Source organism: Lichenostomus cassidix, chromosome 3, assembly GCF_008360975.1.
Source record: "Lichenostomus cassidix isolate B80296 chromosome 3, HeHo_3.0, whole genome shotgun sequence".
NCBI lineage: Eukaryota > Metazoa > Chordata > Aves > Passeriformes > Meliphagidae > Lichenostomus > Lichenostomus cassidix.
The window spans coordinates 31,164,270-31,192,080 of NC_139483.1; the positions used below are offsets into that span (position 1 = coordinate 31,164,270).

Sequence of the window (27,811 nt, forward strand, 5' to 3'; positions counted from 1 at the left end):
CTAAGTTACAGGGGGCAGAGAACGCAAGATTAATGTAAGCAGAAAAAATGTATGCTTATGAGAAAACTGAAAAGGTATCATGACACTCTAACTTCCTGCATTTTTTTCCTAATTCTGAAATGCAACCCACTACAAGAAGACAAGTAAGACATAATTGAAAAGGCTTTGGTTTTGAACACAGAACAGAATGCATATTTAGATGGCCAAGTATTTGCAAATGAATAGAAAGATCATCAACAAAATTATTTGGGCATGTAATTTTGAGAGAAAAGTTGCAAGTACATCTGATTTAATGCACTGAGTGTATTACTACTTTCAGACCATAATGATTTGCTAATGGATTGATTACAAGTTTTTCATCTACCACAGCTGAAGACCAACTAAATATCCGATGCACAAAGAAACATCTTGGAAATGCCAGGGAGTGGCACCACTTCTGTTATTATGTCTCTGAAAAGCTCAATAATTGCAGTTCTTCCTGGAAAGAAACAAAATAAGCAGAAACAGAATTTTATTTGGAATAAAGTACAAAATGAGATCTGGAAAACACACCACACAGGCTTCAGAAGACTCAGCTATTTGTCAAGGATAATACCCTCTTAAGTTTAAGTTTTCTGACTAGATCAGAATATAAAACATTTTAGTTCAAAAGAAAGGAAACAAGTAAACAGAGGACCCTATCACAAAATCACCAAACCTTGCAATAAAAGCAGCAGAACCAACCAAAGAAGCTAGACAGTAAGAGAGCTGCAGCTGTTGGATCTGAACCAGCCCACCATGCCCACCAGTGGATGATGCTGAAGCTCTGCAAAGCCACTAGCTAAGGAAAAGTCTATTTTTTCAGTAACAAGTTCTCAGAGGAGAAAAAGAGAAGGAGAAACAAAGCTGATAGATGTTGGCCTCACATGAGAAAAAATTATCGGGGTATAAAAACTATGTTTTAATCCCTGTTTTGATTTTAAAAACCCACAATTTCTCTAAACCCCTACCTACTAGCACCTTTCTACAATCACAAAAGCCACACACCTCAAAACTAGTAAACAGGAGAGACAAAATTATGAAAATACTTGACAATTTACATCCTTAAATTCCAAAAAGGAGAAGATAACATTTGCCTGGAACAAAAATCCTGCTTATCCTAGTAAAGGCCGCAAGGCTTAACAAAAACTACTCCTCCCTCTTTTCACATTTACTTTCCAGAGAAACATTTTTTTCATCCAGTGATAGGTTCTGAATGTTTAGTCTGTGGCTGTGGACATTTTACATATGAAGTACCTCAAATAAAGACTAAAAAAAAGAACAAACCCAGTATCTTAATTTTCTGTTTTCTTGGATTTATACTTAACCTACCTCCTCTCTGACCACAGTAGCCTGCAGTGGTACAGGGGACAGCCATATAGGACAGTAAAGGAGATCAAATGTATCTTTGCTACTGGAAAAATGAGTATTCCTCTCTTCCTGGCTTGACACTGCTGTCCCCGTTCTGTGTACTTGCTCTGGCACTCCTCTGACCACACAATAAGATAATTCAATTTGCTAATCCAAGGGAGGAAGGGGAGAAAAAAAAGCAAAACCAAAAGAAAAGAAATAGTGTTCTGCTGGGTTAATGGAGTGAATTAACTTCTCATGTAGTTCGAAAACTACCAGAGTCACTGCAACAAAGCAGTGCAGCCATGCTGTACCAAATGCAAGGAAGAGGGAGTAACTGGGAATACTCCATGCAGAGGCATTAAGATACGAGAATGACTAGTCAGCTTCTTTAATATCCACCTACTCCCTTACTTCTCACCCACAATCTAAGAGCCGGCAGGACACACTCCAATTTCAGTGATGCAGCACTAAGTACATTCCCAAACACAGGTCTCCCCATCTGAAATCTAATTATGTCAACAAGCTGCTAAAATATATAGGCAGCTTTTATTTGAAACCTCTAGGACAAACTGGGTTTGACGTATGACAAAAAATTATATATGCTCATTTAAAATATATGGGTTTTTTGAAGGTCAAACACAATTTTAATTAAAAAGATCATTCTACCTACAAACGCCCCTGTAGAGTACAAACAGCTTCCCAGCTTTCTGGTGGTAGAGTCAGAGAAACTAAACTACAAGACAGAACCAAGCATTTGCAATTTATTTTAATATTTTATGCATAACTGTACAACAGACATCCATGAAGTCGTTTAAACAACCCTCTTCCCACCCTTATTTGCATGCACTGTGTTACAGTTTAAGTCACCTGATCACATACTATGTCTCTCCATGACACCTGCCCCATTCAACACCCTCGATGGACTGTGATCCAGGGAGACATTAGCATTGTGCACTGAAGGAAGCTGCTCTCTGCAGACCAGTCCTTTGAAAATGCATGGATACACAAAGATCAATACTAGAAGGGAAGACATGCAGGCGTTCAGTAGGAGCATTACAACCCTAACAGACAATGAAAGGCCCCCACAGGCTCAATTAGAGCAGGGAAGATGTGCACCTTAGAAGAGAGACACACATCTGACCCCAGCTCCCAGCTAGCAGATTTGAAGCTCCATCCCTCAGTAACAAACAACTTCCTTTTCTCAAATTGCAGTCTCTTGGTCACATCAGAATCAATTTTTACTACATCATGTAGCATATTCTTCAAAGAGGGGGAAGTGCATGCTATTGTGTCCTTTTACAATCTCACAAGTCCTAGAAGCAGATAGCAGAATTTACTTGTAGAAAATCTCCTAACTGCATGTATTTCATATCTGACTCCCCTGTTGAGAATTTTCTAAAGGAAAACCAGAATTTCACAGTTTTTCTTTGCTTTCTAGCTAAAGTAAAAACAATCTGTTGTATCTCAGTTCCATTCTGCCTGCAAAGCTAAGAAAAGCAGTGCTAACATGGAAACTGTCCTGTTAGGAGAACTGAGGAGATACTATGGTATCAATATACAATAAATACCTTTTCCCTGCAATTGCAAGAACTGGAAATAGTAATGCAAAGTTCCATTTCTGCAACTACTCATGCCTTGGGTTTCATTCCAGGGACTTAAGGAATCTTCCAAGCTCTCACCTACAATCAAACATAGACTTTTGCAATTCATTTTCTTAACCTGGATCTTTTCTGGCTTGTATGTTATCATCAAAGTTTTTTAAGAAATTTTGCCAGTCAAGTCCATTACAGAAGATGAGACACAATAAAGAAAGAAACCTTTTTTTTTTTCAAAAGTCAGAGTAGATATGTGAAATAGCTATAGGTCAAAACCACCCTCCAAACAATGCACTGTCATGCCAAAGTTTGGTAACAACTTATAAGTCAGAAGGTTTCTCTTAACAAGAATTAAAGAAAGCATTTTTATCTGAACCATTACAAATAGCTTCCAGATTCTTGAGATTTTGACAAAATTCTTTGTATCCCCAGCTGCACCATTCTCTCTGTTCAGCCAGCCTTCCTGACCTCCTTCAGACAAAGAAAAAAAAAAGCCAACAACAACTAAACATTTAAATGAAGGTGACAAAGTGTTTAAAAAAGCGGTAATCAAAGAATGAAGGGAGATTCCTTGCAGTGTTTGACTTTTTTCCCCATTAAATAAAATTTTAAGTTGAGGAGCTTCCATATTAGCAGAGTTCAGTAAGACAGACTTCTCAGCATCTGGACATAAAGTAATTTCCAAAAGGAAATTAATCATAGGAAATCACAGCATATTTAATCATGTCTTAGTTCAGTTTACAAGAACTGTCCCATCCCACATATCATTTTACAGACGCAAGCCCAGGGCCAAGAACGCTGTCACAATGCCTTGAATGGCATTCCAAAGGAGAAAAGATGATCATCGCAGCGCTAGAACAGGCTTTTTTCTTTCAAAGTACCTAAATATTTTATGAGTACCTTTGCTTCCACAGGGAAGAAAATAATTTCCTCCAAGTGCAGATCAGTGGATGCTATCTAGTCTCTTGTCACAAGAACGCAATCCTTATGCATCTGCAACTCATCAGCATAGCATCTACATCTCATTTTTCTTCCCATCAAGCCGCGAGCGCTGACGGGCTAATTGTCGGCTTAGGTGAAAGAAGCGCTCCGAACATCGCGGCAAACGCTGGCAGGCAGCGCTCGCCACCCGCTCCCGGCTGGCTCGGCCGCGCTGCCCGGCGGCGCGGGGAGCAGGGGGCCCGGGAGCGCCCCAGCCCCGCCCCTGCCGCCCGCTCCCTCCGCTGCGACGCCGCTTTCTGCTCGAAAATCGCCATCGGGTTTTTGTTAGCGCAGTAACCCGTTCGTCCCCACGGCGGGCGCACCAAGTGGGCCCGGGCTGCTCCTCGCTACTGGGGACAAAAAGCCTGATTTGGTGTTTTCCCCGGCTAGCGCCTCGGAAAAGCTCACGCCTTCGGGAGGATATTTTCGGAAGCAGGGGACCTGACTCGTCGGGTGGAAATACGCAATAGGCGAAAAGGCGAAACCCGCAGATTTTCTCCATCACCCTTTCACAGAAGATGTTATTTTAGGGAGACGGGGGGAAACGCCGCACCCCAGAAGAAGGCTGTCACTGATTTTTAAATACGGATAAACATCCCCCGGGGCAGTCAGTGAAAGAGGGGCAACCGAAAATAAAAAACTAAACCTCTGGAAAGGTCTCCGCTGGACTCGCGGAAATCCGCCGGCGGGAGGCGAGGCTGCGCAACCCCGGCTTGGGTGGATGGGTGGGTGTGCCAGGGGCGCCCCGCGGGCGGAAAGGGGCAGGGAGACGCGGGCAGCGCGATCCCGCAGCATCAAATGCCAGATGCGGGATGCCGTCCGCATCCCGCCCGAGGCGATGCCCCGTGGCACCGGCGATCGCCCCGCGCTGACGAGGGCAAACGAAGGCGGGGGCGCGGAGCAACCTCCGGGCCCGGCGGGGACGGGGGAGGGGGAGCGGGCTGTGCCCAGCCCGTGCTGCCTCCCCCTCCGCCGGCCGCAGCCCGCCCGGCTCCCGCCGGGCGCGGGCCGCTTGACACAATAGGCGCCGGGCGGACCCACCGCGACCGCGGCCCCTCTCCCCGCCGCGGCTCCCACCCGACCCGCACCCCGGGGCGGCGGCGGCAGCATCATCCTCACTCACCCCTCCGAGGAGGCTCGCCGCGCCAGGGAGGGGCCGTCGCTAGCGGGTGCTCAGCGAGCCGGCATCCCGCGGGATGCGGGAGCGAGGGCGGAGCGCTCGGTGTCCCTCTGGCAACGGCCCGGCGTTATTCCCTGCACATAGCGGCGGCTAACGGCACCGCGGCACCGCGCCGCACTGCGCACGCGCCGCGGCCGAGCGGCGGCGGGGCCGCGCTGCGCCTGCGCCGGCCGCAGACAATAGCGCTGCCCGGGCCCCGGGCTCTCCCCGCGCGGGCGATGGCGGGAGGCGAGCGGCGCTTCCCGCCCCGATCCGCCCCGACCGCCGTGGGACCGGCGCTGAGCCTGATGCCGGCCCGAGGGCGTAGGCGGACGGGCAGTGCTGTGCGCACGCGCGACTGCGGCCGCGCTCCACAACAAAGGGGAGACGGGTTGCGGCGACCACCCTCCCCCAGTGTCCGGGGGTGGGCGGGGGAGGAGGGCTCCGCCTCCCTGTGCGCGGTGCATGCCGGGATTTGTAGTCCTGGCTGCGGCATTCCCGCCATCGGGAGGCGCGACGGACTCCCGGCGTTGCCAAGCTCAGCTGCGGCGGCCGGCGGCAACGGCCGGCAGTCGGAAGCCGCAAAGATTCCCGCAGGTGGCTCCTCCGAGAGCCCAGCGCAGAAAGGCAGAACGGGTGGAACTGCCTTCCCCCAGTCTCGCTGTGGGAAGCCCGCGGTGGGGGGAAACAGCCCCGGCTGCTCCCCGGGAGCCGGCGGCGTCCTGCTGCGGGCGCCCCGCGGGGAGCGCGCCCTGGAGGAGTCCCTGGAGCGCTACCAGAGGCGCCTCCGAGGTGAGCGGCACCGGCGCGGGGTGAGGGCGGGCCGCTCCAGCCGCCACCCGGGGCTGCTGGCAGGCTCTGCCGCTCCCGGCTGCCCCCGCCCCGGAGCGCCCGGCCGGGCTGGAGCAGGCGTGCGGCTCCCGGCGCCGCTGGCGGCCCCGGGGAATTGCTCCTGCTTCTTCCAACACCCGACCGCCGGAGCCGTTCGTGCTGTGACACGGGCTCCTCTCACCGGAACTCGGCTCGGGCAGGACGGCTCTGCTTCGGGTGGGGCTCTGGTTCGTGAGAGGGTTTTGGCCATCCTTGAAACGTGGGATTCTAGTCGTGGTAGAGATGAGCGTACAAATGGATTCTAACGAGAGTGGTTATTTCTCATGCCATGGGCTGTTTTCACGCCTGCCGCCTTGTCCAAGAAGCGTGATGTGTAGCCTGACAGAGCACCTGAGTGTGACAGCCGTGACACCTGGGCTTTACCAGCCGGCAGACTGTCACTGGCCGGGCACAGTGACTGCCCAGATTCTGAAGAAAGCCACTAGATAGTTCGTGGGTATGTCAGTCTATTGGTGGAAAAAGTTGTGTTCTAGGCACAGCACCCCCTCATGGCCTGTTGTGATGTTTCCTGTGGCATAGGAAATAACATTGAAAAAAAAAAAAAAGGATAAAACAACGGAAATATTGTCAAAAAGCTGTTCGATAACGTGATTCTCAGCAAGCATTTTGTATGTCCTTCTCAAAAGAGCATCAGTTCTTTACATTGACTGTAGATTTGATTTGTTCCGGAAGTTAGAACTTTGAGGAATAATTTCTGTTTACTTTTCCTGTAGATGAAATGGGCATGGTAATGCTACTTGACACTTGCAGTTAACAGTTGTGGCAGAACAGTTAGGATGACAAGTATTAGGGCTGTTTTACTGTGTTTAAGACTGTTGTTAAAGCTCACCATATCTAATGGATACACTGGATGCATATCTTCTGTTAATACAATTTATTTGCGTTTTATCTTTTTCTAACTGGATCCTCTTACTCTGGTTCCATTATGTTTTTTAAATAGTTTCAGAACCTGAATTTCTGGTGAGCCTTTCACCTTCACATTCTGGGAAAGAAGAATTTTCTTTTTGTGCAACGCCAAGGTAGTTTTGATTTCCTAAATCCAGGGATGCCTCTCAATAGAAATCAATAGGGTGATGCACAAACATAGCCTGAATGCAGGGCAAGATAACCTGAGTTCCATTATATTTCTCAAGCAACCTCTCTATTTCTCAGTGATGTACAATTGTTAACTCCTTTGAGCTGTACAGCATTTTTCACGTCATTACCACCAGTGTTAGGAATTCACTGTAGGACAAGCGGATCATCATTACTGTCAAAGCTGTCAAATCTAATGCTTTACCTATTTTTCTTACATAGTTATACAGCTTGAGATTTTTCTCCCCATCTGCATTCTGCAATTTTAGGTGACATGCTTTGGGCATTATTTGATGTTTTTGAAATAAAGCATTTCTAACTTGCCTGAAATGCTCGACATCCTCTGGACCCAGGCTGAGCTCATGGCAACAGGTTATCAGCACCCATGTTGGACACCAGAAGAATAATTTTACAGCCTTACTCAGTTTGATGGAAGGCTGTATAAGTTTTCAAAGAGTAACTGGTTGTTTCAGTGCAGTGTCCTTTGTTGCAAAGGGAAATCCCTCAGAAGACTGGGAGCCCAAGTGCTCAATAAACTGAGTCTGGTGGCCAGAGGGCAGAAAGCTGGACCAAAGAAAACTGATTAAGATCTAACTTGTCTTAAAGCCCAGCAGAGAGGCTTTGGTAAAATAACAAAGGTTCTGTAATGTAGATTTTCCTGGCCTTGTATGATGAAAGTCTGTAATGTTGTGAGTCAAGAGTGTGGTATTTCTACAGTTGGGGTTACTAGTTACTGTGTAAGCTTTCACATGATTGAGACAATTTCAAATGAACCTTAAAAACTTCAGGAGATAGTATTTTTAATAAACAGTTATTCTCAAGGGAGTAGAGGTATTTTGTAAAGGAGAATAAGTGGTGTGCTGCTGTAATAACTGAAGATTGGCAGGCACAATGTGAATTGCCAAGAGCAGAGTGTGATACCTTCCTGTCACTTTCCCCTTTTCTCCTAACAGGAGTAAACTGAGAAGACTATTTTGAGTCCACTTCTTTGTTTCTAGCATCTTTCTGGTTCCTTCAACAGAGAGCTATAAGCTTATTTTTTATTTTGAGATTTCTGCCTCTTGTGTAAAAAGCACTGGCTCACTGTTGGACCTGAGATAGTATAAGAGCAGGAGCAAAGGAGGGGCAAACCATCCTTAGGTACTGAGGTACATCTTGTCTTCAAGTCTGCCCTAGGAAATTGTGGAAATTACGTTCTGAAATTACATTCCACTGCATTGCTGAGTGTAGTGTCCTGCATAATTTCAGAGAATGGAGGTGCAAACTGTAAGAGAAGCAGATGAAAATATAAGACTTCTACAAATAAAGTTTTTGTGGCTGCTTTATGTGATTCCAAAAATAAAATAGGAGAGATGGGAAGTCAAAGCCATCTTAGAAAAAAGGAGCATGTGGCCCAGTTTCCATCATTACGAGTTAACTGTGACACTGAAGCAGCTGAGAATTACATTCTAAATGGTAATCTGTGACTGTAATTTTTTTTGCTTAGGCTATTTATTTTTATTTGACAATTGTTTCTATGTATTCTTCTGAACATATTGTGTTCTTTTTAGGGTGGAGAGTCTGTCAAAAGGAACTGGGCAATGCTTGGAGACTTTCATATGTGAGGGTTTCTAGACCTTAGGCAAGTGCTTTATGCTCTGTAGGAAGGGCTGGTTTAGGAACGTGTGACAATGACTGCTGCAGCTCCCTGTGCTTTTAAAGATGATAATTTGTTAAAAGTTGTGCTGAAAACTACCTGTTTCTCACAGAATGCAAAGCAGCAATAAGGACCAAGAAACCAAATGAAAAGAATTCATTGTTTTGAAACAGCTAAGCATTTTACACATCTTAGGATCTTTTGAGGCCTGACTAATGAACAGCCTGGTGTTTCTCCTTGTGGCATGTAAAATCCTAGCAGCACAGGTAGTGATAGATAGGATGCTTTTAGTCTCAAAACTGCCATGTAGTGTGTTACTCACACAGTGGCATACTTGTGTTTGGAAGCCAATAAAGAACAGCTGCATGTCAGAATGGGGAGTAAAGTAAGATGTGCTAAACACAAAAAAAACTTATAAGCAAATTCTCAATGTTAGTATTTTTCAGCAGTTACTTGACTGAAATGCTTTTCTGAAAGAGGTGTATGATATAATATTTTAGACTTTTAGCTGTCAATAGAAACAAATGTTGATCTCATTTTGGACAGGCAAGTTTTCTTTAAATGTGCATAATCTTTCTGTTTTCACTACCTCGTCTATTAGTCTGTGAGTTACTGTTTCACAAAAATTCTACAGTGGTTTGATTTGGGTTTTTTTAAGACCTAAAGAACCAGTGTAATTCCATCTTCCAAACTTTCTAAGGCTGTTTGATGATTTGGAACCATGAGATATCAGAAGGTGTTGCTGTTTGTTGGATTTATAGCCAGTAACTTCATGTTCTGGTAGAAATTCTCAGAACTGGACTGTTAGCTTTAGGTGACTTAAGACAACTTTTCATATCATTGCCATTTATTTTCTTCAATTTATGCTGCTTAATGTTTCCACCAGCTGGAGTTATTTTTCGTGTCTTTCAGGCAATTCTGTTGTTTTGGATGATTAGTTCTTTTGCTCCCAGAGTATTTTCTATGGCATTTCCGAGTTCATGAATGAGGTAGCTTTGGTGCTTTCATTTAATGGAGTACTCTTTTTAAAGAGTTCTGTTCAGTGCCTGAAAAACATCTCTTGTTTAGGCAATGCTAACCCAGTTCAATGCCTTCTGCTTTTTTTTTCTGTTTTGACTTCAGTGGCAAATTGTTCTCACACTGATTTTTTTTTTTTTCTTTTTGTTTCCTGCAAAGCTGATTACTACTTTGGGAATACAGCTACCTTTTTCATGTCATATTTTCTTCCTGAGTCTCCCGACTCTAGTTTCTATTTATTGGGTTTTTTTGGTTTGTTTTTTGTGTTATTTTAAGTTGAATGGATCTTTAATCTATCTCTAATGTAAAAAAAAATAGTTTAGCAGTATTATTGACATCCACATAATAAAAAAAGAAATCGACCATTTATATTTATACAAAGATACTTCTCTGGGAAAATGATACCTATATTATTTTTTCAGGGACTAGTACTTAGATTTTGTAGATACAATGAGATCAGAAAATAACTCTAGTTATCAGTGCTTCTTTCAGGGCATGGAAGTGTATTTATTCATCATGTAGAATATATGTCATGTGCTTTTTCAACATTAATTAGTGTTTCAGTCATGGCTCTATTGGTTTTGTCTTAAGTATTATGCTTAACTGGACTCAGTCAAATCCAGTTTTGATAAACTGAGGGATAGGAATAACTTTGTACCTGGAATAGTATGGTCTTGATCCTGGATTGAGATTGCTGGTTGCTTCTGTCTGTGGAATAATAAGCAGTAATGTAATTCTGTCTTTTTGATATTTGGTCAGCTGTGTATTGCTGAAGTGTTAGAAAAGTTGTCTGCCTGTCCCTTGTGGCAAGTGCTGCCTGGGATTTATACATGATAGTTGGTGACTTGGCAGCATTTTTGTGGAGCAGTTGCCTTTTGTTTTCTTTTAATGCATTGAGTTTGATCCCTCAAATTTGGGTGCTAGCTTGTCTTCTTTCATAATCATCTCAGGTCCTTTAAACACTGAAAAACAAAGAGCTTAATAGTGACTTTTATTTTTTGACGTTTCAATCCACATGGGTCCAATTTCAATTACATCCTCAGTTGCTCCTATAGGAAATAGCACATCAATGATGCTTTATCATAGAACAGAAATACATGTTTGGATTTTAGTTGTGGAGTCTTGTTAAGGCATTGAAAAGAAAGATGGTGATGGATTTTGATATGCAAATCATAGTGCTGCATGTGAGCAATTTTTGCAGTATGTTTTCACTTTACATTTTAATATAAAGTGTACTGTTATAGAAGTAGCTTAACTAAAAGTTATGTTGAATGTGGGAGCACTTAAAATTTAATTGCTTCTGAATTAATTAAAAAATTAGTCATGTTTTCTTTAAGCAAAGGTTTTTTTATGTCCAGTAGTTTGCATCCACAGTGGTTTTTTCAATTTCTTTCATATTTAAAAAGAATATTTTTACATTGGCAGAAACAACAAACATAATCTTTCCACTCATTGATGCATTGTCTTCTATCCTAATGCCCAAAATTAGGTTCCTTACTTTTTAAAAATAAGGCTGTAATGTACTTATTCCCTTTGAAGCATCCAGTTCAACTCTTACTGAAGTAAGTGCTAGCTCTTTGGTGTCTGGTGAATGTAAAGCCACACCACTGGGACCTCCTAATTCCCAGATTCCCAGTGCTGTTTGCTTATGGCAGCAATATTTGTAATTTGGAGATAGACAAGTTTTTAAGAAATTTAGGCAAATACTTAATGAAGCTTTCAAGAATGTTGTGACATTATTCCAGAGGCAGGAAAATGTAGTAAAAAAAAATATGCATCAGTGTGCCATTGATAATGGTTTTAATGTGTTTCACTACTACTGCCCTGTGTGTTTATGGGAAAAGAGGACAGCGTGTAAGATCTATGTTATCTTTGGGGATAAAGTAGTAGCTTGGAGTTCAGAAGCTATATTACAAAGAGACAGAAGTTCTAGGAAAACCAGTATATATGGGCTTGGTTGGTTATGGTTTGATTTTCTTTGTTCTTTGTCCCTTGACTATAGAGGAAATACTGATACTCCAGGGTTCTCTGACAAATATCTACAGGGAATGGGGAAATGAAGGAACTGTATTGCTATCAGATGACACACCACATGATAACTTATGAACACTTCTTGGCAAGAAGTGGTTGCAACATAGTTTGCTACATATCTAAGCCATTGCATCAGTGAGATTCTTCTGCCATTTCTCAATTAGCTTTTCCGCCCTCATAGCATCCTGGAATGCTCAAGAAAAGATGAGGAGCTTAAGTATGCCAAAAGTGAAATATTTGACTTAAACCCCTCTTTATTTAGTCATTGCCTTGTGAATTGTATTTGGGTTTGTTTTACTAAATTATTACTGTTTAAAATGTGCTTTTTATATTTTGTTTTATATTAAATCGCTTAAAGAGTAGAATAACCAGAAACGGTGATGTGAGCCTTAAGATGACTGGGCTTGAAAAATAAGTGCAGAGAGAAGATTAATAGGTCAGAAATGGGTCAGGTTATTATTAAGAAGTTAGAATTGCTAAAAAAGAGGGTGACAGTTGACCTACTGGACTGAGAACCATGTTCTTAAATCTAATGCTTTTGAGGGGGGTTATTTATATTTTATAGGCTTTTGTTAAGTTACAGCCAAGTAGAGAAGACTGGAAAAGTGGTGAAAACCATTACAGTGGGGGAAAAAATCAATTTCCCAACTTCAGTCAAGATGATGTGAACTTGAAAAAATAGATAAAGTGAAGGCAGCCATCCTTATCTAGCTTTTGCTTTCTGACTTGAACTGCTATTTACCTTTCTATTTGGAAGAAAAGAGCTATTAACATTTTTACAGCAGCATGTACTCTGAGGCATGCCTTCTGAATTCTACCTAGCAAATGCTTAACTGTGATTATTATTTGAAGAGGTTTTTGCCAGTGACAAAAAATATTTTTACTTATTTATGCATCATATCAATTTATACCTGTGTTTCATATGTGGTAGGCTTAGGGGAGAGTAGCCCTCCAAAGAATTCAGGGCTAAATGAAGAAAATGGCTGTTATTTCCTGTTTCCGAAATTCAGTGAGGTTTTCAGAGTGTGGACTTTTGATTTAAATTAAAAACTATTAACCGTTTATGAAACTTTTCTCATTCAGAGGAGTTGTGGCTGATAGTCACAAATGACTGTGGCATTACTTAGGAGAAACACAAACAAGTGTCCTTGTATTCTCATCAAGTGGCTGTGAATGGTGTTGGAGGACTCTCACCCCGTGTGACTGCTGCTCTGTGACTATGTAGAAGCCATTTTCTTGTTTTACTTGGTGCTACAGCAGAACGTGGAGATCTTGCTTTGTTCTGCATTGCATTAAGCCACACTACTTAGGTTACTACTCTGTCTTTTGTAGGTAGTATATACATTGCTCGATGGGGAGAAAATGAAATACCCATCTCACTACTACAGCGGCAGGTGAAATACAGAAGTAATAAGTGAGTTGTCTGACTGAGGTCCAGTGGTGCAAACTAGATGTATCGTCATTTAAAACAAAGCCCATATTTTGTGATTTCCAATTCAGTTGTCATCCTCTCTCAGCTGCAAATCTCTGAGATTTCTTTCCTGGCATATTGGAAATATTCAGCTTTATCAGAGTGATGTGACAATTATGATTGGCATTTATGATTTTTGTGAAGTCAGCTGAATCTAATAAAAATTTTTTCAAAGGAATATAAAATTAAAAAAAATTATAAAAAATTATATTGAACATTAGACAAGACCTTTATTGTATCATCTGTCAGTAAGTCAGTTCTTGAAAATATTTCTATTTATCTGGATAGAGGTCTTTTGTTGTGTTTGTTGGGTTTTTTCCTAGAGTAGTGTGTATTGTTTATTTTTCACACTTGCTCAGAAATCATCAGTCTTTATTAAATAACTGTTTTATGTTGGCTCAGTTTGCTGAGTTATTACTTCATTTACTCCAGTGTTTGTTTCATTGTGTGAAAAATGCAAAGATACTGTTCTTGGTTCCCAATCCTGCACATTGTACAAAATGTAGCATGAGTTTTAGGTTCATTGAAGAGTGTGGAAGGTGCATATGTTATGAAATATTTTAGGGTCAAGTATATTCTCACTTGTGCTGCTGCAGAGTCCTAATGTATTGAGGGGCTAAGATGCTATTTATAGCACTTCTCTGAAAAAATAGTAAATATTTTGTAAATATTTTGTAAATATAGTAGTTGTTTTGTCTGTTTGCATTAGGTAATTGCTTCCAGTGTCTGTGTTTAGGTCAAGTAGTCAAGCTAGACACATGCTGAATGTAGTTCTCACATGTTTTTTCCCATTTGAAATATCAGCTAGTAAATATTTTTTCTGTGTTGTTTATTGTGGCTAACAATGTGGTTGGGATTTTTTTAGAACGTGCCAGTGAAAGCATCTCTCAACTGAAATATGCCTTGGCAAAAGGTGAGGATGGCAATGGATTTAACGAGTCCTCTGTGGATGAGGGCAAGGACAATGCAGACAGGGACAAGGATGACTGTGGGAATGCAGCCAGTCAGGAACTGCAGCCCAGTCATGCAGGTAAGATTACTCTGAAAGCAAATGGTTCAAACATTGTAAGAAATTACACTAATTTCAATGAAAAAAGGTATTTATTGGTTATAATGTTTTCTATCTCTTCCTAGCTAATCAACTTAAAATTTTGTTGCAACACCAAGCAAGAACAGAAGATGAAATATCTCCATCAGGAAGGAAGAAGTCATTCTGTGTATGTTTCTTCTGGTTTCATTTGTGTTGTTTGAATGAATGACATGCATGTTGATTTTATAATATACAGGGAGAAAAAGAAACATTGAGTCATTGTTACAACCTTAAATATGGGAGCTTCCTGAGACTATGGCCAGACCTTGGTATGCTTATGATCATAGTGGAAGAAAAAGGAATCTATAATACAGGGTTTAGACATTTCTCCTGTTGTGTTGACCAGGTGGTGTGGTCGTCCATCCTTTTTGTTTTGAAAATAGTTGGGATAGACAACACGGAAAAATTTCTGAAAAAGCAGCATCTGTTTTCCTTTGACTGCAACTTAGGGATACTCAATGTCCTTCTTATGCTGTAACTATGCTTTTTCTTGAAAGAATTTGAGATGTTCACATAAAAACAGGTTTTGTAATTCTCTGCCAAAATTCAGTGGTGTCTGTCAAAATTTGTTTACGCCCTTAGATGGGCTTCTCAGATGCAGCTTTATTGAAATAGAACTGCACCAAAGAATGTGCAATGCACAGTTCAGTTACAGAGCAGCTGCTAGTTGCTAATATCTCTATAGGAAAATAATTCAAAGGCACTGTTGCAGTTTTATCTTTTGATGGCCTACACTGACTACTTTTGGTTTATACTAAGCAAGACAAACAGCTCTTTGCTGTCAAAGTTAGCAGCAGAATAATCTAAAGCCTGAATTCCTGCTGTGCAGCTTTCAGCCTGTGTAATGAGCATAGCCCTACTGTCCTGATGTTAAGGAATTTTTTTTAAAGTTAAAACTTTTCTGAGTGTTCTAAGATTCACAAGTTTACTATGGTTGTCCTGCCAGGTATTTTACCTCATAATGGCATAGGGAAGAGTTAGTGTTTTGTAGCTCATGGGATCAATGCATCATTGGTTGACCTTGGCATGATGTGAATCAGTATCAGTTTGTATTTAGCCTTGGAAGGGAGCGAAAGACTCTTTTATTCCATCTTTAGTGAAGTTTTCTACTTATATTGGGAAGTTTTAGTAGAATTAAAGATTTTAGAAATATAGAAATTAAAAATTTTCTTAGATAAAAAGAAACATAAGATAGTGCTTTCAGAGAGTAGATTAAAAGATGGAGGAATAACCAGAGTAAAAATGGGAATTTACTGTATTGGTACAGCATTGTCCCATTTCTTCCTCATGAAGTTTCCAGTGAGAGATATTCTGTGAAGTGGTGGCCTTATTCTCCTTTGCAGCTGTCCTCCATCTGCTTGAGGATATGAAAGTGATCTGAAGACAGACCTGAAGGCATAGTTCTGAAGGCATAGCTCAAAAAAATGTTGAACTGCAAAAGTGCACACATGCCAAAAAAAGCCCAAACCCTCATAAAATACAAGCTTGTCTGCTGATTTAGTGGACACTGCAGAAATGCTGCTTATATAAGAAGAATCCAATTTCCCAAAGGTCAAGGAAAGCAACCTTAACCTTTTGCTTTGAGTGAAATACCTGATGACTGCTGAATAGTATATGACTGTAGGATCTATAGCTAAATATAATATTTCACAAAAAGTATACTGTTTAATAACCTTTACCACACTTCATACACATAAATTTTATTGTCTTAACAAAATTCCCTTTTCTTGCCCACTGGTTAAAGTTGCAATAGACACCAAATGAGTACATCTTTTCTTTGATTACACCCAGAAAATTTGGACACAAATTTTCCTTTTGCTCTACACTTCATCACCTGAGGTCAAGGCCCAGCAAGATTGCTTCACACAACAACTGCACTTCTGCAAGCTGGGTTTTGGCTAACCTAGCTGCACCCAGCCTCTGTTCCTGACACTGTTGTTATAGCTAGAGATGTGATGGATTCCTGTTGTTTCTTGCCAGTTTATAGAGTGGCAGAGTTTCTCTGATTCTGGGGTTTAGATGATTGAAATTTGAGGCATTCTGGAGAAGTACAAGCTTTTGATGTACTTTTGATGGGCCAAATGATTTGGGATGTTGGCAAAACTGTTTGTAACCATGTAGAATGCTGGCGTCTAAAGCTGCTAAGCATCTATATTTTATAAGTCGTTTTCAGTATTAAATATGTGAATGTGAACAGCATTTCCTAGATGCAGGCATAATTGTTTGGTAATTCATGCTAATCAGATGCGTATTTCCGTTCTGATTTTAATATTTGGCCTAATTTAAATGCATGCCTCCCTTGACCTCTCTTCTTTCACCCTGTTATATGTTATGTTGTGAGAACATTAATTAAAAAATCCCAAATTAATTTATAATCAATTTATAACAATTACTTTGTTAAGAAGGTTAAAAAATGTCACAGAGGTCCTCTGTTCTTTTTGTGTTTAGAAAATATACTACTGTTATTTTCTCTTTAGTGAAACATTCTTTAGCACTATTGTTTACATTACAGTGATGTTTCTCAGGTTAAACATTAGTACTGTTTTTCAGTAAAAAATAATAGAAATGTAGTTTTTCCACATTTTCTAACACTGCGGTGGTGTAATCTTTTCAAGGAGGCAGCTGGAGGTCTCAGCTGCAAGGTGTTCATTACACTTTCAGAGAAGAGGGAGGGATGAGCCAGAGGACCAGATGACTTACAAATATTATCAAGTCTATATTATATATACTTTAACAAGTGTGGTTCCTTTTTTTTTAGATTTATGAAGTAGTTAGGATTAAGAATTTAAATCAAGGTGAATTCTGAGTCAATAGAACATGGGGCTTATGTGTACTAAGCCAGGCAGAATATGTTAAAAATTTGGAATTCCTTCTCAGATGGTTCTGAATATCCTCCATTTTTCTATGCAATCCTAGTTGCAGAGTCTGTCTCAAGTCTCCCTCCTTTAAGACAGCCAATAGTTATAAATGGTATAATTTGACTGTAAAGTTTTTGTTGCTAGAAACTTTTACCTCATCCTGATTGAAGGATTATACCCTTATAAAGATTGGACAGGGAATTTTAATGCATTCTTGGAAGAACCTGTAGAGAAGATAACTCGTAGAGGTAATAGCTAGCCATTAGTAGCTTGGTTTAGGGGTTTTTTGTGTGTGTGTTTTGTTTTGGTTTTTTTTTAGTTTGTGGGGTTTTTTTGTTTTGGTTTTTTTTTTTTTGAATGGTGAATATTTCAAAAGTAATATTTAAAAACAAGGCTGTAGGTCTCTGAATCTTTTTTAGACTTCAGTTATATTTGAGAAGTATATCATGGAACATTTTTGCACAAAAATGTATGTTTCTGACGCAAAATCACAGGTGTTAGAATTGTATGAGTTTCAAAAATAGAGACAGGCATAAAGATTCTCCTTCAAAATTGTGAACTAGTGCTAGAAATGTACCTGTTTTTCCTCTGAGAAGATTCCATTAACAAGTCTGTGTGCATTTTGAATCCTTACCAGAAAACTGTAGATTGTACTCTGTGTGCAAGCAACATCTTACTGCAATATATGGAGAACCAGAACATAACAGATGCTCTTCTTTCCTTCCTTCAGAAAGCCCCAGAAGCTGTGCCTGGAGACTTACCAGCCCTTTCCGACCTTGTTCCTATAATCAATGATCAGTCACAGTACATTAACCATTTGGAAGCAGAAGTGAAGTTTTACAAGGTATCAGACAATGTATTTGAACATCTAAAACCCTGGTCCCCCTAATGTGAAGAACTGCATTAAAAGCAGCTTACACTTAGACTTGAGATTGATTGCTGTAATGACCAAAACTGAGCCAAATGCAGTTCAGTAGATCCCTTCCTTAGCCTGTGTCTTGGTGTCTGGTGTTTATGGATCTTCAAAGACATTTTTACATCCTATGACAAATACAAATAAACCTTTTTTAAAAGAGGTTTTATGGGAATTTAAGCTGCAAAATTACAAAATCTGTCTTTTGAGTGTTCTTAGTCTCTCAAAAAGGGTTAAAATATTTGAGAATGTTAGTCTAAACTCTTGGTGTCAAGATGTATTTCAATATTGATAGCCATCTTAAGGAGCCTTATAAATGCAATTCCTTTATCCTATAGGAGGAGATGTCTGAGATGAAAGATCGAGAACAGGCAGTTTTACTTGAAAATGAGGAACTCCATCAGAAACTGAAATTCCTAACTGCAGAACACACATTGAGAGAACAAACCCTTCTAGATGCCTCAGTGAGTTTTTATTTTTTGTTGCTTAAATCAGTGCTTAAAGACCTGGCCAGATTCTTTTTATGGGATGATATATAAATGGTTGACTGCAAGCAGAATTTTAGTCACAATTTAATGAGAATTTGTAAGCATGGATTTCCTTGGGTAACATCATTATCATAGGTTGCTAGCCTAAATAACTTGTTTATTGGTTCTTATATTCTACTGAAGATTATAAGCTTCAATACTTACATAAGTACATTTGTTTAAAAAAACCAGCCTGCATAATCGTAACTGAAGCATTAATACTTTTATTTTAGGCAAATAATCAGAATTCCCAGCCTGTCAGTGGCAAAGATTGTAGCACACACCAGCCTGTCACCTCATCACCAGCACAAAAGAAAGATCAGGCTTTTGTCACAGCAGCTTCTGAAGACAGAACAATATGGCATGTAGAACTGGTTGGTATTAACATTGTTTGCGGAGTCCTTTGTAAAACTGTTCAGTGCCTTGTTGTTGTTTGAGTTCTGATGATCAACTTTGTAACAGACACAGGAGAAGTTTTAGTTGACTGAACTTTAATCTGAGCTCAAATTTTGTTCTCTTAAACCTCATCTTCTCATTATACCCTAATTAATATTATTGTGCAGTTAGACACAGATGGCAGGTTGTATCTGCAGATGATGACTTTCCAGAGATAATTCTTATTTAAAGATGATGGCTTCACTGTACTGTGGAGATTCTTAGCAGTAACACAGTGCCCAAGCAGGTGGGAAGTAGCTGGAGTAATTTATGTAGCTCTCCACACAAGCTCTTTCATAATGAGCTGTTTTGCTCCTGGAGCAGCACAGGCTCAGTAAGGTATAAAAGTAGCTTTGTGCAATCTGCTTTCCCTAAGCTCAATGACACACTTGGTGCTTTTTGAGATACAGAAGCATCCTAGTAATTTAGAGATTATATTGTCTCTTCCTGTAATTTTAATTTGAGAAGATGTTGATTTTCCTTTTGCTCTGAAGTAGTAGGGTAATGTTGCTATCTTTGGGGAAAAAACTTGGTAACTGAAAAGTTTTGATGTATTTTATCCATGTGCATTTGTGTAATGTGGAATTTACAGGGTACTTAAATTCTTAGTTATATGGGGGTTTGGGTGTTTTTCATAAGAAATATAGTTTTATTATTTTTATGCTATTATTTTAGCTGAAGTAGCTGAAGACCTCAGTGGTCACTGATGCCTGCAGTTGTTTGAAAGCTAGATTTTACAGTAATTGCTCTTTTCTTCATATGCCACATTTAAAGCAAGAGAAACATGTTGATTGTAACTTCTTTCTAAGCATCATTGTGAGCTAAATTTGTAGTACTTTGGTTTGCTATCACCACTCTGTTTCACATGGGTGTGGTTGATTCATATACTTAGTTCTTCACTAGGCAATAACTCACTGTATTATAACTAAATAGCCTATGTACTTGAAGTTCTTCATAATTCCTTTTTAATATCTGCTGACTTGTGGGAGAGCAAGAGCAAACTCTAGACATGATCATCAATTTCTGTGAATCACTGTAGGGAAATGAGGACTGCAGTTGGAGCTGAAACAATTTGCCATATGAGGATCTGGTAAAAAAACTATTTAGAAACAAAAAAATGGGAGGGTTGTTCACTTTTTAGACTTTCAGAAGTGTGAAATATTTAGATTTCTCTGCCACTAGTTTTTCAACAGGTTTATGTCCTCAGGGGAGAAGAATGTGGGTAAAGTCTAGGTTTATTTGTGAAGACTATTATGAAGAAAGTAAGACATATCTTTTCTCCTATTTTTTCTAAAGGAGAAGCTAAAACTTCTTTATCAAGAAAAAGTCAATGTCCTTGATGCTCAAATACACTCTCTAAGGTAAAGTGAAATGTTTTTTTTTACCTTAAAATGGTCCTTAATAAACTATCACTACATAACAGCATGAAGCACTCTTAATCTGAATTTAACTAAGAGAATGCCTGAATGTCTTAATGTTGTGTCTTCTAATAGGACCCCTAAAATGTGTTTTCTATTAAGTTCTCTCAAATATAAATGTAGCAAAATTGAATGTTCTGCTACTTTATAGTAACAGTAACAATGCAAAATGTCTTATCCTTTTTACCCTCTTTGATGGACCAAAGAAAATAGAGAAGTTACAATTTTAACTTGTGTGAGGACTTGCATAATTAGCTGCCTTCTACTAATATTTTATGTTGCCAATTTTAGAGATCTTAAGCGTCACACTTCTTTAGGGTGCATAACAATTTTGGAGCAGGAAAAGATAATTTTGTAGCATGCAGGCATGCTACAGTTTCTAGCCATGTGATCTGCATATCTTTAAAAACAAAAATATTTGAAAGTCCTCATGTACTCCTCAAAATATTCAAGGTTTGAATAGGTAGCAAACTGTGGAATAACAGAGGAAGAGGCAACCAGTCTAGGATTTGGTTTTCAGGACTGAACTTCCCCCTGCACCCAGGAATTGATGGTACTGCTGGTAAATCTGTTTAATTATGCTTTTCCCTAAATAAATTGTGGTTGCATGTATTTGAAAATGCTAGATTTTTTTTGTGTGTGTCAAAAGAGATATCTGGTAGGGAGACAAGTTTAAAATAATGCTCTCTGCAGTGATGAAACATGAAACATGCAGAGCCAATTGTGTTAGTAAATGTAAAGGAGGATCTTAAATTTCAGCTGTATAATCCAATTTTTACTTTCCCCCCCCTTGGCCTGAGGTGTTACATTTACTCAGAAATAATTACTGGAATCTAAGGTTGTCTGAAAAGTTCCTCAAGTACATTATTCAGCCTCTTGATTTCTCCTAAGAGGCATGATCTTGCAAACTGTAAGTTCTGTAAAGCTAAATTTTTTTGAAGTCAGAAATTATATGGTTTTCACTGGGACTACCTTTCCTTTTAACTTCAAGCACGAATGTACACAGGACTTGCTGATTTCTGCCCAAGGTTTTCCAACAATAGGTTCGTTGCACCATGGCTGTCTGAGGATATATGCACAGAAAATTCTGTTCAGGTTATGGTGGATTATACGTAATAGACCAAGTACTAAAATTGGAAAAAGTGCACAGAAGATTTTCCAGATGGAAATAAGAATGCATGCAGTGTGTATATCATGTGCACAGTAAATCCGATGCAAGCAGAATGTGTCAGACTTCCTATGTGTATGCTGCCCAGATGGCCTGCATAACAAACCCAAAGCTTTGGATTCATTGCACAATTTGTCAAATTGATCTATATGTGCACAGTGCGTTTGTCTGGAACTTCCTGGTGTTAACATTCCTATTGCTTGCGAGCTCCCCAGCCTGACACATGCTTGGAAATTCTGGAGAAAATTCTGAGCACCTGGTAAAAATTTTGGAGACAAGTAAAGAACTTAGCCTGTTTTTCTGCACATGTTTGACCTCCAGTTGTTTACATTGCTGGATTTGAGTGAATACATCTGGATTCTTGTCTAGAGAGTAGAGAATAAATATGAAGTTAGTGATATTATTAATAAAAACAGCAGAAAATTGTTAGAGTATTGAAATATTCATACAGCTGATAGTGGTTTTTGCTAATAAATCTTATACTGTGTTCAGACAATATGTAAGCCTACAAGATTTTAATATAACAGTTTTCTCTTTGCCTTTCAATATTTTCTGATACTACAGGGGGAAGAAACAAATTGACACAGTATTGTTTTGTCTATTAATAAATTTGATTGGGCAGTTCAACTGTTATTTCTCTGTTAAAGTCCTCCTTAGCCTATTGAAATCTGTAAAATAATGTCCATTTCACAGATTCTTGTAGTTCTTTTTAGGTTACATTTACAATTGTATATGCATACAACTTGTAGAAATGTTTAATTTCACATATAATATTTTTTTATTTCTCCTTTCTAGAAAAGACCTTTCAGAAGCTCAGAGGACATGCAAAGATTTGGAAGGAAGGCTGAAACACCAGAAGTCACTTTCAGCCAGATATTCTAGCCGGGTTGGTGGTCTGTGCCTGAATTGTGCTCAGCACGAGGCTGTTCTTGCACAGACTCATTGCAATGCTCACGTGCAGACCATCGAGAGGCTGACCAGGTAGGTTTGTGATTGAGAAATATCCTAAATGGATAGGGCTGCCTGTGTGTTGGGTTACATGCATGGAGGGATGTGCCCTTATGGAACAGTATACTCCCAAGCTGGATGATAATGCTGAAATCAGTGGATATAGTCCCAACCACTTTGAAATCCACCATAGCTTTGCTGCTTATTTCAAGTGGGAAAGAATATTAGTTGTTATCATGTAATTATGATACTTTGGGCTGACCAGATTATGAGACTGTTTACAGTCTGTTTCCTGCACTTTTTTTCAAACAAGTCTTTATTCTGTCACCACAAATACTGTACAAGTCCATGTATTTTGACTGATTATTTCTTGCAAAAATTCATTATGTTTCTGCTGCTGAAAGTTTTTCTGGCTCCACTTTATTCTCCTTACATGTGGGGAACTTTTCAGATATGTCAACAATAGGTCAGGTGCTTGGGGTAGGATACATTTCCTACCCCAAACACCTGTAGTAGTTCCTCCCTGACTACAATAAGATAAGGAAAAGAAGTTACATTGGATAAAAATAAATGAAATTATTTGCTGGAAACTTTTTTCTTAAATTTATTTCTAGCTTTTATTTAAATAATTTTAAAAACCTCAGATATACTGGCTGAATATAAGTAATGCAGAAACTCCAACAGCATTAAATTTTTTTTCTTAAGGATTTCTGCCAGTCAATCATCTTCAAAAAAACCTCTCCCTTTCCACTTGCTGGTAATAATGGATTTATGGGTTTTTCTATTATGAAGTCCAAGAATTTTCTCGGAAAGTTCCATTGCTGAAAAGTAATGTTTCAAAATCTGCTTTTGTAACAAAAGTATTATTTGTCACAGATGTTGGAAAATATGAACAAACTTAATCAGTACATCCTTGTCCTCTTATAGTGCAGCTTGAAATAAAAGATTTGAACTAACCTCTTCATCTGTCTTACACTGTTATGTCATTTGGAGGTTTAAAACAAATCAAAAAGCTACCTCCATTTGTGATGCAATGTATTAAAAATGAATATTTCAGTAGGAATTTTCATAGGAATGTTGTCCAATTCAAAAATGAAATTAAATTTCAAAGTAGGACTGCTAGTTCTCTGGTAAATACATAAAATTGTCTTATTATTTCACACAACATTAAGAACGCAACGGTTTCAGACAGAATCTCTAGCAGCAGCTAAACCACAGACAATTAAACTAAATTTAAAAGCTTTTAACATATCAAAATAATGAAAAGGTGAAGTTAAGTATTACAGTTTTACCAACTCTGCTTCATCATTTAGTACAGATCTTATTGTCTTAGTTAACAAAAGTTCAGAAGAGTTGTAGAATCCAAATGTCTTATTTTTTGGCTTAGTTGCAATTTGCAGCAAATGGATATAGATTTTCATTTGATGTATATGTACTTGGTGATTACTTGTTGAACCTAACCCTTCCTTTTATTCCGTCTATTATTTTTTTCTTCTTTTATATTTAATGACAGTGTAATTCCACACCACCTTTCTTTTTTTTTTCTTTTTTTTTTGTTAACAGAATGTGTTTGGCTTCAGTACATTAATGACTTGAGATCTGCTCTCATTACTGGCCATTTCTTTAAAGGTCCATCCTTCTGAAATGAAGGGCTGGTCATCAAGCAAATGATATTTTCAATATCTGCCAAGCTTGCAGTATGCTGTCTTTCACTTATGAGTTTTACTCTTGCTTTGCTTACCACCCTTACATCTTTTATCTGTTAATATTTTATATTTGGTACACCTGTTGTCTGAGGTTTTTTCTCTGACAAAAAGATATAGAAGTATCTGGGTTGTTTTTTTATATGCAGAGAAAAAGATGACTTGATGGATGCCCTTGTTTCAGCGAGACAAAACATAAAAGAGTTGCAGAAAAGAGAAGTTAATGCTTGCAAGCAAGTTGAACATGCTGTGCAAATGGCAGAAGAGGCCAATTTTGAAAAAACAACGGTAAATAAATGAAGAAATAGAGCTTTTTAGTGTTGAGATCTAATGCAAATATTAGTTAGTTTTCATGCTAGTGAGAGAATACATTCATAAGACCTCTGTCATATATTGATATGATGTAGATTTAAAACAACTGTACTGTGTGACTGTTTCTGAGCAGTAACATGACCCCAGTATTTGAGTTCTTAAATTCTCACAAATACAGTAAGTAGTGTTGCATTTTTTAATTGTGATGTAGTTTCACTGCTAGGTAATATAAATTGAGTTGTAGAGTTTTCAAAAGCATTCATGACATGTAAGAGGATAATTTTCACATCGCATTTCTGACCTACTCTGGAAAGAATAGTTAAAATGCTTACAAACAAATCTTTTTTGCCTCAGATGAGAGCAGGGCAAGAACTTATTAACTATCAGAGCTCTTTGAAGATGAGAAGTCTTGTCTTATGCTACCTGCAGGAAGCTTTTGGTGTTATGTAAATAATAATGACAAAACCAGTTTTGATCTCATGCTTGTGTTAGCCCTAGCTCTATACACAATCAACCTAAATTGACCTAAATTATTTCCTTGATAGTTAGTGACATCTACTGTACTATTGGTGAATTACTATGGTATTGAGAGAGGGTTCCTTTGGTTTGATTTTTTTCAATTAAAGGCAAACAAGATTGATATAATTGTTCTATTGATCAAATTGGTATTGTTTATCCAGTGCTGTAAAAGAACAGTGTGTGCTTGTAGGGTTTTGTGAAGTGCCACCTGATTGTCTACAAGGCTGAATAGCAGTCTGGGGTTTTTTTCATGCTCCAAGACTGTTTTAATATGAAGGAGCAGGAAGAATTTTTAATTGTACTGCATTAATTTAGCCTTTTTACATGCACCTCTTGGTAAATACAAACCCTCCTTTTTTTTCCCAGTCCTATCCTACTCTTAAGTGCTGTTTCTTCTTGATAACCAGTATGGAATCCAATAGAACAACCCACATAAGAAAAGTGAGAAGTTAACACATTAAGCTTCCAAATGCTGTAATTGGAATTTCATTAGCCTGTTGACCCAAAGTCTAACTTCAGGTGCTTATAATTTAAAACCATCATTTCTTCTTGTCTTTTGGTTGTCTCTGTAGTTTGTGGCCTCTTGCTTATTGCATAGAGCAGGGAGGAGGTCTTTTATGGTTAGGTTTACATCGTTGAAGCAAATCAGGATATGTATTTTCAACACAAATGCATTAAAAGAAGAATTGTTTGAACTGCTCATTGTGTAGTCAGAACAGTGGAGCTAACAAAACACACATTTCTTCTTGAAATGCAACTAATGCAACTACTTTTTTCTAGAGTTACATTGGTTTAGATGTCTACCAAGCTACAGCAGTTTTATGCTGGCAGTTGTTTGCTGATATTGATGATTCTTTCTTACAGAAAAGGATTCAATGCCATAACAGAGGGATTCTCTCACCATGGTAGACTTGTGATAGGAAAGGGACCCTGCAGAGGGTCCCACAAAATTGCCATAAAACTAATGGAGACTGTTAGAGCATTCTCTAAAAAAAACATAGTTTAACTTGCTCCCCTCATGAACAGTGCAACGCCAAGAAAATTGAACACATGGGATTTGCTTTGAGTAAAAGAAAAAGAAGCAGTTAAAAAAATTAATTTGAAAATAAATGGTAATATGTTAGAACTCCTAAATGTTATTCTAGCTTCTTTAAAACAAGATATGCTGGGTGTCAATGAAATGTTGAAATGAAACCTAGTTTACTCGTGGGCTAGCATTGCTCCCTTTAGGGTGCTTTGAATACTTGGATTTACTTGTAATGGAGTAGTGTATTCCTGATTTTAACAGACATGATGCTCAAATTCTACACTTTGGCAAAGATAAAGCAGCATAAATGGATAAATAGCTTCTTTTTTCCATGGTTCTTTTAGACGGTAGTGTTTTGAGAGTGTTCTTGAACTTATGTTTCTTCTTTTTTGATAGAAAACACATCTATACCCTGTGTTTTAGCACCTGAAGTTAAACAGTACCTTTAGGAGGTTTTCAGTAGAAGTAATTTTTGACAAACCTGAAACTTAAACCATTTTTAAAACTTTTCTATCTTTACTGACTGCTTTCAGGTTTCTTAGCATTCTGCACTCAGTAATTCACTTCAGGAGGAGAATAAGTGGAAGTGCATACGTTTTACTAATTTTTTCTTTAGTTCTGCAGTTAGACAGTAACCACTGTATTTTCAAGGAGTCAAATGCTGGAGGCTGACTCTCGTGATGTGCATTCAGGATTTCAAAATTTTAAATGCAAGGCAAATAATCGTAGTTTTAGAAGAACAGCTACTTATTTGGAAAATACACTTGGAAAAATGCTCCCATCTTTGCCTTGACTCCTAAAAGCAATTAAATTTCTCAGTTATAGTAAGACATGTATATATATACAAACATACACATCTGTTTTCATTTTGTTAGGCATATTCTAGATGTTAACACAGTAGGGTATGTTTAAACATCATAATAACTGAATAAAAATAAAAATATGTCCTTTCTAATAGCAAATTGGTTTCTTTGAAGGTATTAGATAAACACCCTGTTTGTTTAAAAATGTTAGGTTTTTTTCACATAAGAAAACTGGGGTTTTTTAGGCTCTAGTCCACTATGAGCAACTGAAAAGTGAGATGGAACGGCAGAAGAATAGTCTTGAAAAGGAGTTGGCTGCCCAGCTAAATAAGAAGGCTGATGAAAAAGAAGTACTGCGGCAAGAAATGAAGAAGGAAAGGGAGGACCTGGCAGCAATGGTATGAGTTGGTTATTTTTTTTTTTGTATGTGTATTACAATGAGTAATTCTCTAGCATCCTCTTTAAACTTTGCTTGTCTTTCATTTTTAAATTTGCATTTGAGAGCTCAGTGAGTCACTTCTACCATTTCTTTGAAGCAGTGGTAGATAAGTGATCCTCTGAGTTTGAATAACTGGGTTTTATGCTATTATTTTAGTTTACATAATATTTTTAATGCACTTGGTCAAAATAAGAAAGGGTTAAGTAATATATGATGCAATGTTTGTACCTAGCTCTTTTATAAAAATTATTAGTTAGTTTGCCAAGGCAAGCATTCAGAAGTTAGCACATGTCAAATTTAGGATTCTTTGCTACTTTGATCTCATATATACATTAATGTTACCATATGATAATTTCAAAGTGATCTTATCATATGCTTAGTTTTGCCACCTGCAGAAATGTGTTGGAATCTCTTTTCTCACTTTT

The 27,811-nt window shown here is 38.8% G+C and overlaps 2 protein-coding genes across 13 annotated transcripts in view; one reads left to right on the forward strand and one right to left on the reverse strand.

Annotated features, from left to right (window-relative positions):
* CEP170 (centrosomal protein 170) overlaps positions 1 to 5,262 on the reverse strand; it is a 94,734-nt gene extending 89,472 nt beyond the window's left edge. For 6 of the 12 annotated variants that reach the window (XM_085055163.1, XM_085055159.1, XM_085055157.1 and 3 more), the window contains exon 1: positions 5,071 to 5,261. The gene's annotated coding sequence lies outside the window, so the exon portion shown is untranslated. Of the gene's footprint in view, positions 1 to 5,070 lie in introns of all 12 variants that reach the window. The other 6 variants (XM_085055162.1, XM_085055161.1, XM_085055160.1 and 3 more) reach the window with 2 other exon arrangements.
* The window catches only part of SDCCAG8 (SHH signaling and ciliogenesis regulator SDCCAG8), a 107,137-nt gene continuing 84,071 nt past the window's right edge, over positions 4,746 to 27,811 (forward strand). The window contains exons 1-10 of the mRNA XM_085056698.1: positions 4,746 to 5,898; positions 14,092 to 14,256; positions 14,361 to 14,443; positions 17,905 to 18,018; positions 18,426 to 18,551; positions 18,848 to 18,988; positions 20,346 to 20,410; positions 22,431 to 22,616; positions 24,436 to 24,574; positions 27,193 to 27,345. Coding sequence (XP_084912824.1) covers positions 4,746 to 5,898; positions 14,092 to 14,256; positions 14,361 to 14,443; positions 17,905 to 18,018; positions 18,426 to 18,551; positions 18,848 to 18,988; positions 20,346 to 20,410; positions 22,431 to 22,616; positions 24,436 to 24,574; positions 27,193 to 27,345 — 2,325 coding nt within the window. The remainder of the gene's footprint in view (positions 5,899 to 14,091; positions 14,257 to 14,360; positions 14,444 to 17,904; positions 18,019 to 18,425; positions 18,552 to 18,847; positions 18,989 to 20,345; positions 20,411 to 22,430; positions 22,617 to 24,435; positions 24,575 to 27,192; positions 27,346 to 27,811) is intronic.